Raw genomic sequence first — 17,389 nt, 5'->3', positions numbered from 1 at the left:
TCAGCATATGCTGGAGTCCAAAATCCAGCACAGCCAGGATATGGTCGTATAGTAAGGGACTCCAGCAAGATATGCTGGACAGGAAAGATTTGTGCTATTTGAAACCATAACACCAGATTTCCTTTCCATTAGCATATTTATATGTCCCGTGTGCCATCTCTGTTTCTTCTTCCTGCTGCGAAATAGCATACTGTGTCTTGATTTATGGAATGCTGAGCATCCAGATGCCTCTTGTTATCTCCTCGCTGAGAGGAGCAAAGCTGGTACATTTGGGCTACAGGCTGTCACCATCATCCTCACCATGTGTTTGACAAATAGCTTAAATATAAAGAGACCTTCCTGTGAAGCTCAAGCAGGGATCATCTTCATTTGGTCAGACAAAGCAAAGAGTGGGAAGCACCATCTCCATTTTAAGGGCAGATGAGTGTAGGGGCCTGAGGATCAAGAAGGACTCAGAGGTGAGCCAGGTATTCTCCAAGGACTTTCTGAAGTGAGCTCAATCTGGAGCAATTTTGCTAACCATGATAGGTTATTCCTGGTTCAGTTCCTAGCTCCTGAAATATAATCTACCCCACAGAAACACCTCCATACTGCTGCAATGAAGCAATCACCAAACTTGCCAGAGCTCTCAGCTCAGCATCCCTCAGAGGTGCAGAGCTTTTAGAGGGAGGAACATGGGTGACTCAGTGTTCGCACCCCAAACAGAGCCTGTTACACCACAGTAAAACTAAACCAATTCTCCAGGACTGAAATTCCTCAAAGGCTTTTTCTGGATTTGATCTCTCTCTCTCCAACTTCCCAGTAAAAAGAAAATCCCTATGGAATTTCAGAAATTTTCACAAAGAATTCTGTGGGGGATAAGATTTCTAGTGCCTATCCCCCAGCTCGAGTGACAGCTCCTGGATTTATTTCAGTGCAGACAGAATCGGCGTCTAAGTGGTCTTATTCGCTTTTATTTTTTTTTACCCTCTTGATAAGAATGCAAATCCCATTCTTTCTCCCGCTGCCGCTCTCACCCTCTTGAAATAGGCTGTTTATGGTGACTAAATGCTTCTATCCAAAACTGGCTGCCATCCAAATCCAGATGGGCAGAAAGCCTAAAAGCAACAGAAAACTAGCAATTTATATTAGGACACAGAGCAGCACCACACAGAATGCTTTGTTTAAACTAGCAGAGCTCTGTGTGCTATTGAATATATGTAAATAACCGGCTAGTGTGGGTTTCTACAATGATGCTGGCATATTTTAAAATACTTAAATACTCTGAGCAGCTCTTCTGACCCTGACAGATTCATTCTCTGTTGCTGGTTCTTTGAGTGAAAATCAGATGGTGGCTTGAGATTTGTACTACAGAGTAAACGAATTCTCACCTACCTGAAATATATTGTTTTTTACCTCTGTCTGTAGATGCTGTGCACTGCTGATTCTGCTTCTGAATATTCTGGATTTGTGATTAAAAAAAATATACTGAAGGCATAACCAAAACATTCTAGGAACAGAAAAAAGGAGATAAATATGACCAAAATGATACAGCAATTTTAATAACAGATTGGATAATCTAGCATAGTGAGTTGGGCTGGGCATAGTTCTTTACATTATAATGTATTTTTTAATAGCTTAGTATTACATGAGAGGATGTTGTGCGTGTTGCGTACTGACAGAGCATCTTTAGCAATCACAAGCACTTAGACCAGACAAATGATGGTCTAATACAACACGTGTAGCAACGGTTTGAATTTGGGCTTTGCCAAAGGTGTGGCAGCTTCAGCTTGCTGTGTTTTTGTGGTGTGATTCTCCAAAGGAGTCAAGGCAAAGGTGAGAGATAAGTGTAATGCGCTGATGTTTATCCTCCTGCCTTCTGTTACTACTCTGTTATGAGAGGGAGCTGACCAAAATACAGGCATATTTGGAAATGGAGAACCCCAAATATAACTGATCTGTTTGCCTCCCTTGGCAGTGAGTGTCAATGACCAGTAATGTGATTACTGGAGCTGTAATCATTGCTCAGCATTCAGCTCAGGGATCCAAATACCACACTGAGCATCAGGTATGAGGTATGAGCAGCATCTGCCCCAGAGCTGTCAGAGAGGACACAGCAGCACAGAACCCCTGGCTGTGATGCTGCTCACAAGGACTGCCATGAGCATCAGATGTAGTTCCCTGACACCTCAGGTAGCCAGGTCCTCTCTGTTATGTGCGCTCACAGGTCACAGACCACAATGTGCTTTGTGAGGTTCTGCAGCAAATTTAATACCTTATTTACAAAAGGACTAAAACCTTAATTATGGCACTGTATCACAGGAGGGAAGACCAAGTACACCAGTATTTTGCACCCGTGTAGAAGCAGCCAATTGAAATGCCACCACATTTGCTGGGGTGAGAGGTATTTATTCACCCATGCTGTTAAAGCCACTGCAGTATCTCTATTACCAGTTCTCAGCCTCTCTGAGACGGGTTCGTATTTAGAACCAGTGTGAGATCAATTGCAGTTTGCAGGATAAACCTGTCAGCTGCCTGTTTTTAAGAAGTGTCTGAGGTGTCCTTTTCCAAAGACCATCTTCCAACCCCCTGCTTGCCCTGTTGGAGAGCTATTAATTCCCACTAGACTTTAAACTGAAGTGGATTTAGTACTAGTTAAGCTCTGTTCTAGCAGGAAGGAAGACAGCCAGTGACCTGATAGGTCTTTTCCATCTGTACTGTAATGATAAATGTTCCTCTGGTGTTCAGTCTTGCTTCCTCTGACTGCTGCTTCATGGCTGGAAATTTAACAGATGCCGCAGTGGCCGTACACACGTACTATGGCTCAGGAAGGGCCATCAAATGGTAATCCTGTCGTGGTACACCAGTACCTCCTGATCCCTGGAGCTGAGTTGGCTCCCATGCTTGGAGCAGCTGGGATGTCCCCATAGTAGGACATGTCCTTGTCTGGGATCTTTTTGGTGGCTTGCACTTCACCCTCCTGAGACTGATGAGCACTCAGATGGGTGTTCCCAAAGTCAAAAAGGCTCGTGTAAGTCACAAGAAAACTCCTTTCCCAGGGTCAGTGTCTGCCCTAGATGGCTCCCATCAGTGCTCAGAGTTTTGTGAGCAGTGTCCTGCAGCAGGGAGGGTAGCTGTGTGGCTGGATCCCTGCCTGCACCTGTGGCATAGGGCAGGGCTCTTTTCTAGCACAGATTTCATCTATTTTAGCACATCCTGATGAGAACATTTACACACTGAATGCATGATGACGCTTCCTAGCCCAGGCACAAGCAATCGCAGAGGATGGGAGTTGGTTTGCTGGTGGCAGGCAGCAGCCATCTCTGTGGGGCTGCCTTTGTTGAACGTGGGGACAGGCTGGGGCTCCTGCCGGCTGCACTCAGGACACGGCACGTTCACTCTGGGCTGCTCGGGGCCCTCCTGCATCTTTGCAACATTTCACTATTTGCCTCTGCATTCCCTTTTCTTCTTGATTTTCAAGCCATTGCTTTCTGTTTAATTCATTACATTCATCCCTGTGTCAGATCTTTCGGTTATGCCTTATGGTTTGCAAAGGCATATTGCATCGTTATTTTTATTTTAATGTCTCTCACTGATCTTGTTGTACAGCACACAGATTAGACTGCTGTCTGGGTTTTAAATGTACCAGCCAATGGCTTTAATGGTGGTTTTTATCACAGGAATAATAAAAGTGAATATTATATGTTAAATTATTGAGCCATTTACCTGTGAAGTGCAACCTTAAGGACATCCTTTATTTTCTTCTTCCAAATGAAATGCAATACATGTGAGAAAGCAGCAGCCTGTCTGTATTCCAATTTGTATGCTCAGAGGTAGAGAGAGGCATGATATCTTTCTCTGAGATTGCAAAGTTACTCTCCAAAAATAAATTAAGTAATTAATAGCTTGAGGGAACACTTCAGAGGTGAAAGGATTTCTGTCATCAGGAATCAGATGTATTTGCATTATTCGTAAGTGGCTGACAAATTGTACACGTATTAGTGTAATATAGTCCTTCCAGAGAGATTACTTTGCCCTGGGTTAATCTGGTCAGTACATATCCTTTGTGGTGTGGTGGTAGGTAAGACACAAGAACAGGCATGGTAAAAACCTGGAAGTCCTTTGCAAAAGGGAGAGATTTCTGTTCCATTCTTTGTGGACAGCCTCTAAAAATGACTTGTGGGTCTCTACCTGTGTTAACTGCACCTGTAAAGGGACCCTGTTTAATTACTTCTGCCAAAGATTGGGTCTTTCCTTGCAAATTTTAGCACTGGCTATTCCAGTGGTGAGGTGGAGCATGGAGGGAAGCCCTGGTCCATGTTTCAATCCAGAGGATGCTGGAGGAGTAGGTGATAGAAATTCATGGCAGGCAGCTGGGGAAGGGCAGCTCGCTCCCTCACATCCTCACATCAGAGGTGGGTTTCTAAAGCTAGAGGCTATGAATGCTGAGGAAGAGCTTGATCACACCAGGTGCCCAGCAGCAACTAGAGGGTCTGATTTCTTCTGGTTCTCATTATATTAAATAGCTATTTTAATGAGACAGGGAAAACAGGAGTTTGGGGCTAGATGGAGTCATGGAGTGCACCTGCCTCCTCTGGGATAATGGTTACAGGTGTGGTCCTAATGGAAGCATCTGCTTATATCAGGTGTTTAGTTGTTTGAGAAGGGATTGTCAAAGGCCCAGGAAAGGCTGATTTTAGGATAGCTGCCCCTTAGCCTGCTGTGCCAAGTGCAGCATGGCAGGCTGGAAACTGCTTAGGGCAGCCCTTCCTGAGCTGATGCTCCTTAGCAAGTGCCTCATTAGTTCCAAACTTTCTGAACTGCTAACTTCCCCAGACCTCGTTTCCTGGGATATTTCTGGATTGTTTCACCTCTCAAGCAATTAAAATGACTTATCTGTCAAAAATCAACCTAACCATGTGAAGACAGTTTTTGACTGCTCTGGAACATCCTTTGTCCGTATTGTTGGAAACGATGGATCCTGGGCTCCTGTTTTGACCGGCTTCTTCATGCCCAGATACCATACACGGCACTTAGGCCCTTTGTCTGAAGGCGAGAGTTAATTGCTTATAGCAGATGTTTCCTGTGTGATGGCAAACACGGACACCTAGTGGTACTTCAGTGCAGGGCATGTGAATGTTTGAAATTTGTCTCTGGAAGAGAAGTGCAACGCAGTATTTGTTCGTGTTATCCCCCAGAAGGAAATGAGATTTGATTGTGTTCAGAGAAGAAATCACAAATAACGTAATGTTGAGGAAAGAAAAAATGTTTGGCAAGGAGTACTGAAAGTGATATTCATCACAAAATTAATTTGATAAAATTCGTCAGTGAATTTACCACAAAGTAGTCAGGATTTTACTTGTGTCTTAAATATCTCATACCATACCAGACCTGGTCCCATACTGGATCAGAAAAAAAAAAAAAATAGTTCTCAAATTAGCCCATAGCAAAGAAACCCCAGCAGGTATCATAGCAATATCTTATTCTTACCATACCTGTGAATGTTTGTATTCAAGTTATGGGGAGAGTGTGTCAGTGTGATGAGTGGTGGGTTTGTTGGTCAACTGCATTGCTAGGTGCCAAGCTGATCTGGTGCGCTTCCATCAACCCACTGAGCTCTTTCTGCCAGGATTAATGCTACCACTCTGTCTGAATGGCCTCAAACAGCCACCATGGTTTGTTTTGTTTGTTTGTTTTTTTTCCTATTTATTTACAAATAATCTTTCAGAGAAATATTTCCTTCTTCTTCCCCAAATCTAGCATTTCGTCTACGGCAGAGACACAGGACAGGTGAGAACCAGTCCTTGTCCACTGACCCTTTTCTGTAATTGTAAATATCACAACTGTGAATGGGATTTCTTTCTTGCCTGCATTAGACACACAAACCACTATGCCACTGGGTGGGGAGACAGGCTGTTCCCGTGGGGGCGTGCATTCGGCCCGAGTGGGCTGCAGTGAGGAATTTTGAGGTTGTACCAACTTGAAAGTAGAGCCTGGGTGTGCTCTCTTCAGGGGCTCACCCTGTCAAGCCAATAAGCAGGTTCCAGTTCTCACTGATTTCACAAAGGTACTGTTACACCTTACAAGATTTCTCCCAGTTCAGTTGGATTTACAAGCAGATTATTTAAAAACATTTTATAAAGTGCCTGTTTTTAGCTTGATATCCAAAGAAAGTGAGGTATGTGGTATTACACTGTTTTGAATCAGCTTGTTTACTTCTCGTCTTAGTAACTTTTGAATCAGTGGGCTAATTCAATCAAATTTTACATCGGAATAAGGACCTCAAAGATTCCTGCATGTTCCAGGAAGCAGGCAGGACATACAGAAGGGCCCTGATGAAGGCCCCTAAAGACAGGCAGACAGAAAGGAATCCAGATTGGAGAGGAACATTCACAGAGCTTCCTTATACCACAAAAAAAAAAAAAAAAAAAAAAAAAAAAAAAAAAAAAAAAACTTATAGATTTGTACTCACACCCTTTTAGACACCTGCAAAGCCAACCCTGAAATCCAAATCTTTAAGATAACAAGCTTTGTTAGCTATGCTGCTTGTGCAGTCACTTTTTCTGTTTTGTTCTGCTCTATACACAAACACTTATATATCTGGTCTCTGGTTGTATAGAGACAGTGGTTAAGCAGAGACCAGTATTGTTCATTGAGCATTGCAGGGTGTGAGACTGAAGGAAAGCAGCAGGTTGCCAGCACTCAGTACGGAAGTAAGACGATACATTTATTCTTAGATACAAATCCTGGAAGTCAGCATATAATCAGTCACTCTGCGTTTATATATTTACACCTCTGTTTTCCGTCAGAGAGCATGGGAGGAGCTTTTCTGATCTGCCCTGTCAGGATTCCCTAATCTCCCAAGGGGTCCTGAGAGCAAGTTTGGGAAGACAAGGGCACATTTCTTGTCTTGCAAAAAGTTGTATCTGTATCCTCACTGCACTGGTGGCATGTGGAAATGTGTCTAGCTTATGCTGTGGAGGGGGAGCTGGAATTTGTTCTGCCATGAGGCACAGCGCCAAGGCAGCCTGGGCTATTGCCCAGTCACCCCAGAAGCTAAAGCAAGAAAAAAAGCAAGGTTTCTGATGGACACCCACAGCTAGAAAGTGATGGCATTCAAAAGGTTACTGGGTGGGTAGCTTTGATTTCTCACTTAAGCCCAACAGAATCAGTTAGAAGTAAAGGAAACCAGGGTCACAACATGTTGAACTTTGACAAAAGAAATGATTAACTTGGCTTCTAAGGAATACAGAGCCTGTCTTTGCCAGTGTAAATATGAGACACAGATGATTGCTTTAATCCTGCCCTCTCTAACTCTTATTCCATTTTTTTCTTTCCTCTTGAACCTGGGCAGTTGTCTGGAGGGTGTGAACTAACCGTGGTGCTCCAGGACTTCATAGCAGGCCACAGCAGCGAGCTGAGCATTCAGGTGGGGCAGACAGTGGAGCTGCTGGAGAGGCCGAGCGAAAGGCCAGGCTGGTGTTTGGTCCGGACCACGGAGCGGAGCCCACCGCAGGAGGGTCTGGTCCCCAGCAGCGCTCTCTGCATTTCCCATTCCCGCAGCAGCGTGGAGATGGATTGCTTCTTCCCTTCAGGAAAAGGTAGGCAACATCCTGACAGGTGTTAAGACTGTTTCAGATTTCCCCTTTTGTATCATGTAAGTGCAAAGCTGCTTGGGCTGCTGTTGCAGTCAACGTGGGTAAAGGACTGTGTATCATGAGTGAGTTTTGTTACTGGATCTCTGTGAATCAGCACAGCGCTAGCCTAGCTCCATTCCATGAATCAATGTTGTACCTGTGTGTCTTTTGCTGTGTGGCAATTGTTATTGTCTTGAGACGCGGGATAATAGTAAGAGCTTTTAAACAACAAAGGGACCACTTTCAGAATCTAAAAGCCTAGAAGGAGGGAAAGTCAAGCTGTATATACACCCAAGATGCCCCAAGTTATGGATGTGTTACTTTAGGAATGCCACTAGTGTGTGGTCTTTTAGTGTATCCCAGCTGACTGTCTATGGCTAGAAACACCAGTGAGTACTGGTACACCAGTACTGACTGACTGGTGAAATGAAGACTTTGTGCGTAATGCCACAGTACAAGGGGTTAAGAGTCCTTTACAATCAGTGCATGACAAAACACGTCACCTGTATTACCCTGAGAGCTTGGGTGTTTACATCAGTTTTCAGGGAAATGTCCTACCCTTTCCTACAAACACCTGCACTGAAAGGTGAAATATTGTTCGTCTCTGTGGTGTCTGTGGCCTATTCCGTTGATGTTGTGTTCTGAGCTCTGTGTCCCACGCATCACATCAGTGCAGCCAGACACAGGAGATGCCCCAGACTGCTAGACCAGGACCTGTTCGGTTCAGTGTGGCTGGAGCGAGTCCCCTTCTGGCTGTGTTCTGTAGGGTGCAGGGGAATAGCTCCACAGGTCCCACTCCTGGCTTCAAACCCACAGCCTCAACTGGCTTTTAAAATTTGTTTGTTTCTCCCCCTGAGTTAGGGGAAATAGAACTTGATCCGTTCTTGTTTGAACAAGTTAAGCTTGGTGGTTATGTTTGTTTTGAGAAAAAGCATTGAAATCGAGCTCTCGTCTGCCTTTGCTCCCTGCCTGCAGCCCTGTGGTTGCAGTGGGGAGAGGTGCACAGGGCACTGTAAGGGGTCTGGAGTCAGAGTTTACTTTAAAGCCCAGGAGGCAGGAGGTGAAGCTGCTGCTGACTGTCCTCGCTGCCTGAGGTGCAAACTCCAACTTGTCCCATGTCACGTAGACCTGCCACACCTCTCCTCCCCGCATGCCCATGCCCTGCCGGCTCTTCTGGCTGCTGCTGCTGCCCTAGGAGCCTGTCCTGGTCCTCAGCTTCTCCCTTCAGCCCTACAGGGCTGTCTTCTGAGAAGCGCTGCCACACCTCCCTGCAGATTAAACGTGTGAGTAAAGAGGTGAAGCCGAAAATCAGCCTGGCCTGCGTAAGAGCAGCCAGCACCTGACATGAGGTGACTCACAGGAAGACAGAGACGTGCCCACTGGGAGCGCGCTGGGCTCGGCTCCTCTGCTGAGGGATGCTGTGAAATGCCTCTCAGACCTCGTTGGCTTGAAGAGTTTCTCCTCAAATGAAACAACACCAAAAAATTGCGAGTGTAGGCCATGGGCAGGGAGGCAGGAAGCCCTGAGGAGGATGGAGGCCAGGTGGTGTGGGGATGAGGGTTGAGCACCAGGCCAATGCCGCACAGTGGGCACAGTGCGATGGGCATAGTGTGGGGCTGTGGCTGGCAGGCGGGAGCCAACCGATGTCCAGTGGGCTCCAGGCTGCCTGAACACAGCACCCAGCCTGTGCCAGCACCTTGCTAGGCCATGAGATGGATGATCCCAGGGAATTCACTGAGCTGGCTCTCACCCCCTCTTCTCCAGGCAGGTGCAGTCAGTCTGGGGCCAGCCGGCTCCATCCATGCATTCGTTGCCTTTAGCTCCTTGCATCTCTCTCCCCCTCAGCCTCTGTTTTCTTTCTGCACACACCAGACCTGTAACAGGGAGACTCAGCATTAATGGGATCTCCAGAAGTGCTTCTAGAAATAATAAAAATAGCCACCCAGTCCACAGTTTTGGCCAGAGTACAGCAAATAGGTTCTTCTGTGTCTAATCAGTTCTCCTTCCACTAGGAAAACAGGAAATTGTTTAAAATGAATGTACAGATGCTTGAAATAAAGAGAGGAGAGTAAGTTTAAAGTGGAAAATGAACTATCCACTGGAAGAGCTTGCCAGTCTCATGAGATCCTGCAAGGATTAACATCATAAACGGCTTCTAGCTGTTCAGATTTGTGTCCTTCTCTATTTCCAGTATCTTCGGGCATGGTTTGGATTAGGAATCCCTTGGTCCAAGATTCCAAAATGTCTGGCCCTTCTCTACAATCCTTGCTTTATGTAGGGCAAAGGCTGGCACGTCTTATGTCAGCATCAAGTGGTCTCCCCCCATCTGTTTCAAATACGTAAAGATACACAGCTGCAGAATAGCTGAATTTTGCTTGCAGTTAACAAGGCACACCATTCTTTGCCTTTACAAGCACGGTAATTTCAAGAATAGAAAGTATCCATACATAAAATTTCTATTAGTAAAATTTGCCATCTGTGATATAAACATGCAGTTTTTGACAAATGTAGAATAGTTGCATCTGCTTAATGAAAATGGTAAATAACTGTGTTTTGTCCTATATAAATTATGGTGGACTGTAAATATAAATCATGAGGCTCACAGAAAGTACCTACCATCCTTAAAATGAAAGACAAAAGATGCACCTGAAACATCAACATCTGAACAGAACACCTGTGAAAGCCACTGGAAACAAAATCAAACATCACAACTGAACATGTGCTCTGGCTCTCTTCCCCCCCCCCTCCCCCCTTTAACACTATTCCATTCTAAATAGTTATTGAGTTAACATAAAATATTACAAAAGGGAAAAGTTGGTGGAAATATAAGATACAAAAAAAAACAAAAACAAAAACAAAAAACATTCCCTATATTTCATAATGGAATATCTTTGCAGATTTCTCTTGTTGATCAGTGAAAGCACAGAGACGTCAAGGACTAGTCTCCCAGCCTTCCGACTGACTCCTGGCTGTGTTCCTTTGAAGGATACACACTTGTTTTTTTCATGACTTTACTACAGTTCAGAGCCCAAGTACAGTCCTGCCTGTCTGCGCTTTCCAGTGAGCTGACGGAGTTTGCAATTACCCCCTGTAAAAAGTCAAACAGGTTTCTGAGATTCACCTTTTTGCAAATAATTTACAGATGACTGAATATGAGGAACTGGTCTGCAGTCTTGTTACTGTAATCGAGAATTTGTGTTATTATTTTTTTCCTGACTGGCATTCCTTCAGAAGGAAAAAGAAAGGCTTGTGACACTAGGAATGAAGCTCTGTTTGAATTGTCTCACGGGGCTAATTACAGAAAACTGTGACTTTTATTCCTGTCTCTTTTATTCTATAATTGAGCTCTAAGGTATTAAACTATAAATTTCACATTAAGGGAGAAATCTGCATGGATGGAAAGCGACCTAATGACCTAGTCAATATTCATTAAGCACACTGGGACAAGCATGTTCCTGGTGTCAGCCTGTTAGTTTCATCTGAGTGATTCCAAATTTGAATTTGGCCTATCAAACCTTTAGAAGAAATCTTGATCTTACAAATCTTGTTTTATGATCGCTCACTCAACATTTCTGTTGTAATATCATAGTCACAGTGTAATTCAAAGGCTAGTTCTTGTAGTAATTTTAAACAATGTCAATCATCACAACAGAAAGCGTTAAAACAATAGGGTTTATAGCATTTGGTTTAGGCTGATGATATGCAAAGGGATCCCATTCAGGGCCCCAAACCAGATTCAGCCTGCAGGATGCTTGTTTCTCGTCCAAATCCCTGGAGGAGATGAGAAGTACATTGTTTTAAGATGCTATGCAAACATCTTGCTGCGCAGGCAGATGGCCACTTAACAGCAGGGCTTTGGTGGCAGTGGTGGGTCCTTGTAACAGAGCAAACTGAGCAATAGTTGGGTGTCTTCCAACTGCAGAGGGAACGTAGGCCTCGCAAGGTGTGTGTTGGCAGAGTGAGCATCCTGTCTGCTTTTCCCAGCCTGCTCATGCTGGCTTGGGTGCATCAGCTGGGACACTGTCAGACTTCAGGCAGGAGGGCCAGGGGTTTCAGTGCTGCTCAGGTGAAAGCTTCTCCATTTAGAGAGTCCCACCTGCCTGATCTTATGGCCTGTGGGATCCTGTGGCTGGTAGGTGTGACTGCAGGCTAAGCTGCAGAGGAAGAAAAGAGGGAAGATGAATAAAATCTGGTGAAAAAAAGAATAGTATCAATGAAAAAGAGGTTACCCTGAAACCTGCATTTTTGTGACCACTCCTCGTGGGAAACATTATATGGATCATTATATGGATTAGTGTGCAAAACCAGTGAGGCTATAATGTGGCTCTTGTTGGGGTTGGAAGTCTCTTCCCTCCAGCCCCTGATCTCAGAAGAGCAATCTATGTAGGGAAAAGCATGATCGTTTCTTCCCACGTCTCTGTTTTTAAGAACATCTTGGATTTTAGTAGGGGAAAAGAGTCTAGGTTGCTTTTGTTGTGTCCCTGTTCCTGTTGAGTATTAAATTGTGATCTACATTGGCTTGCGCACTTTCTCTGTTGTTTTAAACAATCTCTGTTGCAAAACATATTCGATGGTAATGATTCCTGATTTCTCGGGGGAGCTGTGTGAGGACGATTCAGAAGTTTTAGTGCACTGCATTAAACCTTCAGTTGTCCTTGTAGAGGCAGAGAAGTTGTTTTTGTTTTTGAAAGTCTTAATTAAGAGCAGTCAATTAAAATGTTTGTATGGCTCTGAACTAAAAGAAACATTTTATTAGGTAACAGTTGATTTATCTGGCACATAAACAGGTCATGGGCTTTTTATTAAATGAACAGTGTTCAGGCTCCCATTGTCAATATAAACACGCAGTATTAAAACAAACAAACAAACAAAAACCCCGTTCCTCTGTTCCTAATACCGGTCCAACAGGGGTGTTCGAAGTCAGAATTTCATTGTACAGCCTTTCAAAAGAGGTCACGCAAACCCCTCCTACTAGTGCTTAGTGCCTCGTGGCATCCTTGTTACAAGTTCAGGACATGACATATGTTGAAAAATCCCACCAGGAAAGCTTCTACTGCATTTTCACTCTGTTTCAATTATGATAGAGCAGCTGGAAACAAGTCGGCTAACAAGCATTTTGTAACATGGCAGTTCTCTGTAGGCTGACACCAAGGGCTTCTGGGCCCAGCTTGGGACCAGTGTTCCACCTCAATATACCAGGGGAAAAATGAATAATGCTAAGGAATGGGAATAGAAAGACTAGAGAACTCAAAACCGCTTTGCTATTTCGGTCAGGTCATCCTTTCCTTTGTTTTTTCACTGCTGTGTCTTCCTCCTCTTGCTCTTGAAATGGTTGGTGGTTTTTGGCTTCACTTTCATGGACCTTCACAGCTTCTCCCCACATCACTTCTTTCTCCCTTAGAAGGCAACTCCTGCTTGGGTGCTGGAATGATTGATGATGCTTCACTCCCTTATCAGCTGTTACCTTTTGGTCTTGGATCCTATACTTTCTCCTGCCTCATAGTCAACTGTGGGAGAACTCAGATAATCATAAAGTGTCCACTCTTGGTGTTGTCAATGCTTACACCTTCTCCTGGACTGCATTATCACCAAAATAATCAAAAATGAACAAATATTTAGCAACAAGTGACAATATGGGTGATGAGATGTGCTTTTTGTTCTTTCTAAGAGGTAGACCAAGATGAGCTAAAGCTGAATAGGAATATTCCTGTCACTACAGCTGTAGCTCTGCCACAAATGGCAGATACATTAGTACATCCAGAAGACATAACTGTACTGATAAATTCTTGTGCAGCCAAGCCCTAGTGGTTGTGTCAGTCCAAGCACTCCCAGAGCAGCTAGATAAGGTAGGCACAGCCTGACCAAGCCTTGCAAGTACTTGGCCTCCACAGTGAGTCTCAGCAGCTACAAGGCATGGGGGCAGATTGAGTGCAGGCTGTTGGAGTCCTGTTCTGATAGGTCATGAACGCCACTACTTCTCTGACATGGTGTTTCTATTTCTTTCTTCCTTTTTTTTTTTTTTCAGTATGTCATCACTAGATATTTAAAGCTAGATTCAGCCACGTGGGTTTGTTTAAGACGTATCAGGTACCACTGAAGTCAATTATACTTATTGCTTCAGCTGTTCTGTTATCTAATCAAAGCCCAAGGCCTCCAGTGCTCTACCTGAAACTTTATTTTTGTGGAGAAGTACAATTTAGATGAATGCTTTGATAAAACAGGAAAGGCTATTTTGGGGGAAGTTGCTTTGCTTTTGTTCAGTGGATTTTTATTATTTTAAACACAGGAGTCTTTGTTTAAAAGAGAGAAGGCCTGCAAATTTTCTTGTTTACTTTGCCTTTGCTTCCCCTTCTGACAGGGGGTAAAACTTTATCCACCTAATCCCCTGTCAGCTTAACCCCAAGTTTCACTGTACAGTGGCCATGCTGATTTTTTTTTTTTTTTCCACTGGGAAAGAAGAAAAGGGGGAAGGGGGACTGGGATTTAAAATGCTGCAGTCAGCTGTGCTCATCAAGGATGCCAGAGGATTCAGCACCTGGTCTGGGGGGAAATTCAGCTGTGGTACACACAGAGCTGTAATCCACCTGCTGTGATCACAAATAATCTGATCAGAAGGATTAGACGCTTGGACATAGCATGTGTTGGGCCTGATTCTCTGTATTAATGTGTGACCCTTTGACAGGTCACCCTCATGGTGCATGTACCAGGAGCAGCTTGGAGGGTACAGCATAAAACTGGACAAAATCCAGTAGCTGATATTGCACGAAGGTCAGGCACCTGAGCTGAAGGTTTATTCTGGCATTACAGTCTCCGACAGCTTTATTATTGTGTAACTCATGCTCGGTTTTCTAATGCGTCGTTTACTGCGCCTTTGGGATTTTTGCTTAATTTGGCTGGGAGGCTGTCAGAGAACAGGCTTTCCTGGTAGCAGGTATAATATCGATTGCTCATACCTCTTCATTAACATACTGGCACCAGCATCTTAGGCTGTGGCTGAATATGGAATATAGAATTTCTGCCGATTGAGATAATAAATCTTTCTGCTTTTAGCATCGCATTAGTCAGCCAACTAAAACCCAACAAAAAACTGGCAGAGAAACACTACTAGTAGTCAAATGGGAAAGCATCAGCAAAAATGTAGTGCGGGATGTTTCCAAACTGCGTGGACCTGTAGGAGGACAGAAGCATTCGCACTTTGGAGGGTTAAGTGCTGGTCTCTGCAGAAGGAAGTGAGGACCACGGTGTATCGCTGCCACGCAGCGCCTGTCAGCACTGCGCCCAGTGGTGCACATGAGTTGGCTGTTTCCAAAACGAAAAATCTTCTCTCTCAAGATAAAGAGTCATTTGTTTCCTGTAGATATGCTTGTGGGCTTGTTGGAGAGGCAGGTTTTAGAAAAGGGTACAGTTACTTATTGCAGCGCTTCTGTTGCATTCAGAGGGTGGCTTGGCAGGTCCAGGCTTGGGTGGTGGAGCCCAACGTGCAGTAGTCTGGGCAGGCTGGGTCTCCCCATCGAGAGCTGGAGCTCGGGAGAGGGAAAGCAGCTCTTGTGAGTCCCCCTCAAGCTCAGCACATGTTTTTCTCCTGCAGCCTATGTGGAAGACCAGGGTCAGAAATTCTCCATGCTCTCCTGCCAGATTTCCCAGAGGGCCACCCCTTGCTTTCCAGGGGCAAGTTAAATCAACTCACATATTTAGGGCTCTGTGCAATGGGATATGATTGTGCTCCTCACTGCAGGCGTTGAGAAGCCTCAGAGCACCCATGTCTCTATCCATTTTCTGCAGAGAAGCAGGAACCTCCTTCCTTGGCTGCATGCTCACAGATGAAGAGGAGAACCTAGCTGCTTTGGTGGGTTTTGGGGGGTGGCCACAGCCTTCTCCTGGCCTTGTGAGCCATCTGGGACAGACTGGGAGTAGTTCAGCTGTGCACACCTAGACAAGCAAGACTGCTCTGGTCCTATTTTCCCACCTTGTCTTCAAAGGCATGCTGCAAAAGGAATCTTTAATTTGTATTACTAATGTATTGATTTCCCAATTGTTGGGACATCACAAAGGACAAGGTCAGTAAGATAGAACTACTAAGTAAATACTATACTTTTATTTCATTAAGTGAGACTGCTTTCTGGAGAAATCTGGGCTGTGCAGCATCTCATATTGCCTGGGGAAGACCAGAGGCATCTCCCATCAAAAGGAGTCTGAGCCAGGAATGGCCTGTCCTACCCAGTCCCCAGTTCTCCTGGTGCTCATCCCATCCTTTCATAAAACAGCTGAGCTCTGAACTTCCTTTCCTGTAACAGGGTCAGAGCAGACAGAGGGGCCTTTGAAGGGACTCCGTGAAAAGCAGTGATCGAGTCTGAGCAGCAGTTGCTCTACTGAGGAAGGAGCCAGGCTCCTGCTGTGGTGCTGGGGAAACCAGGTCAGAGCAGGTATTTTCCAGGACTCCCCATGCAGTTATCCAGGAGAGGAGGCACCTATTGAGAATGGTTTGAATTCAGTGCAAGTTTCTTTTTAATAACTGCCCAGGGACTTTCTTCTTCTCCTTTGAGCTGAGTGTACTGTAGACACCAGAGCAAGCAGGCAGAGCAGAGTTTGCAGCATGAGTTTTTGTGCTGGCTCTGACCTGAAGCCAGCAGCCATAATATCTCCACGCCTCTGCCCCACTAGTGAAAAACAAGCAGCCTGGAGGTATAAAAATAGCTCTTTGAGTAAAATCTATTTCCTCTCTATTTAGTCGTGTGTCTTGAGATACGTGTAGCATGGTGGGAAGGGGGGAGTTGCTGTGCAGCGCTTGGCCTGTTGAGCTAACAGGAAGGTCACCGGCCGCCTTCGCTGAAAGAGCGGCGGGAGCATGTGGACGGCTTGTGTCTTGTGTTTCCTCTGAGGCCAGACTAAATTTAGCAGATTCGCAGATGGACGTTGGACCGTAATCCATCTGAGACTGTGGGGAGAAGAGTGGGATCTGGGTTGTTTGCCTAGGCTTTTTGCTGCGTAACCAGCCCCAGCGAGCCACCATTCATTATTATGTCCCTCTTCTGCCTTGCTGAATGCGCTGCAACCTCCTCCCTGGTCGCTTGCCCTGAACTGTTTAAAGTTTAAGCATGAAAGAAAAATAAAGACTGCTGGTTCTGTGTTTGTACTAACTCAAAGTCAGACTGTGGATGTACTTTCTATAGCATCAACACGAGGGCTGAGCCTATAGATCGTACCTGTGAGATTTGTAGTAATGCAGATACTAACGATGAGGGCAAATCTCGTTTAAGGCTTCCCAGCTTCCAGACAGTTAAAGGGATTAATCCTAAATGCAGTATTTACACCCTGCAAGGTCTGTACACTGCTGGGCTGGTCCTTCCGTTGCTAATCTTAAACAAATATTTTATGAGTGTGTTTTGAAGTGAACTAGCTAGGCTAAAAATCCCATTTCCCTGACCAGTCTGAACCAGAGCTAGGCAAACTGAAATGCAAAGCACATGTGTATTAAATAATGTATTTTAAGTAATTGAAATTATGTTTCTGTATATGTGCTTCAGCACACTGCACGGATTTGATATATTGATCCTGACACAAGAAGCCTGATTTTCCTGTCATTTACGCAAGCATTTTGACAGAGCAGTTATTCCCAGGTTACACATTTTGCAAGAAGAGCCTGAACCCATGTCAGCTTCACTTAGTTCAGATTAATCCCAAATTCAAGAAAGTAGAGTTAATGTTGTTGTTGCTCTGATGATCTAAAAGTCTTAGGGCAGGAGGTTATTTACATAAGTGCCAGTGTTTTTTGT

At 44.7% G+C, this 17,389-nt stretch overlaps 1 protein-coding gene across 10 annotated transcripts in view; it reads left to right on the top strand.

The window, feature by feature from the left end:
- Positions 1-17,389, top strand: part of KALRN (kalirin RhoGEF kinase) — a 497,167-nt gene that overhangs the window by 395,457 nt on the left and 84,321 nt on the right. For 8 of the 10 annotated variants that reach the window (XM_032189850.1, XM_032189849.1, XM_032189853.1 and 5 more), the window contains exons 34-35: positions 5,740-5,769; positions 7,334-7,580. In XM_032189850.1, the coding sequence (XP_032045741.1) occupies positions 5,740-5,769; positions 7,334-7,580 (277 nt within the window). Of the gene's footprint in view, positions 1-301; positions 306-4,467; positions 4,471-5,739; positions 5,770-7,333; positions 7,581-17,389 lie in introns of those variants that run through there. The other 2 variants (XM_032189860.1, XM_032189851.1) reach the window with 2 other exon arrangements.

The sequence above is a fragment of the Aythya fuligula genome, chromosome 6, assembly GCF_009819795.1.
Source record: "Aythya fuligula isolate bAytFul2 chromosome 6, bAytFul2.pri, whole genome shotgun sequence".
NCBI lineage: Eukaryota > Metazoa > Chordata > Aves > Anseriformes > Anatidae > Aythya > Aythya fuligula.
This window is presented reverse-complemented; position numbering and strand designations above follow the sequence as displayed.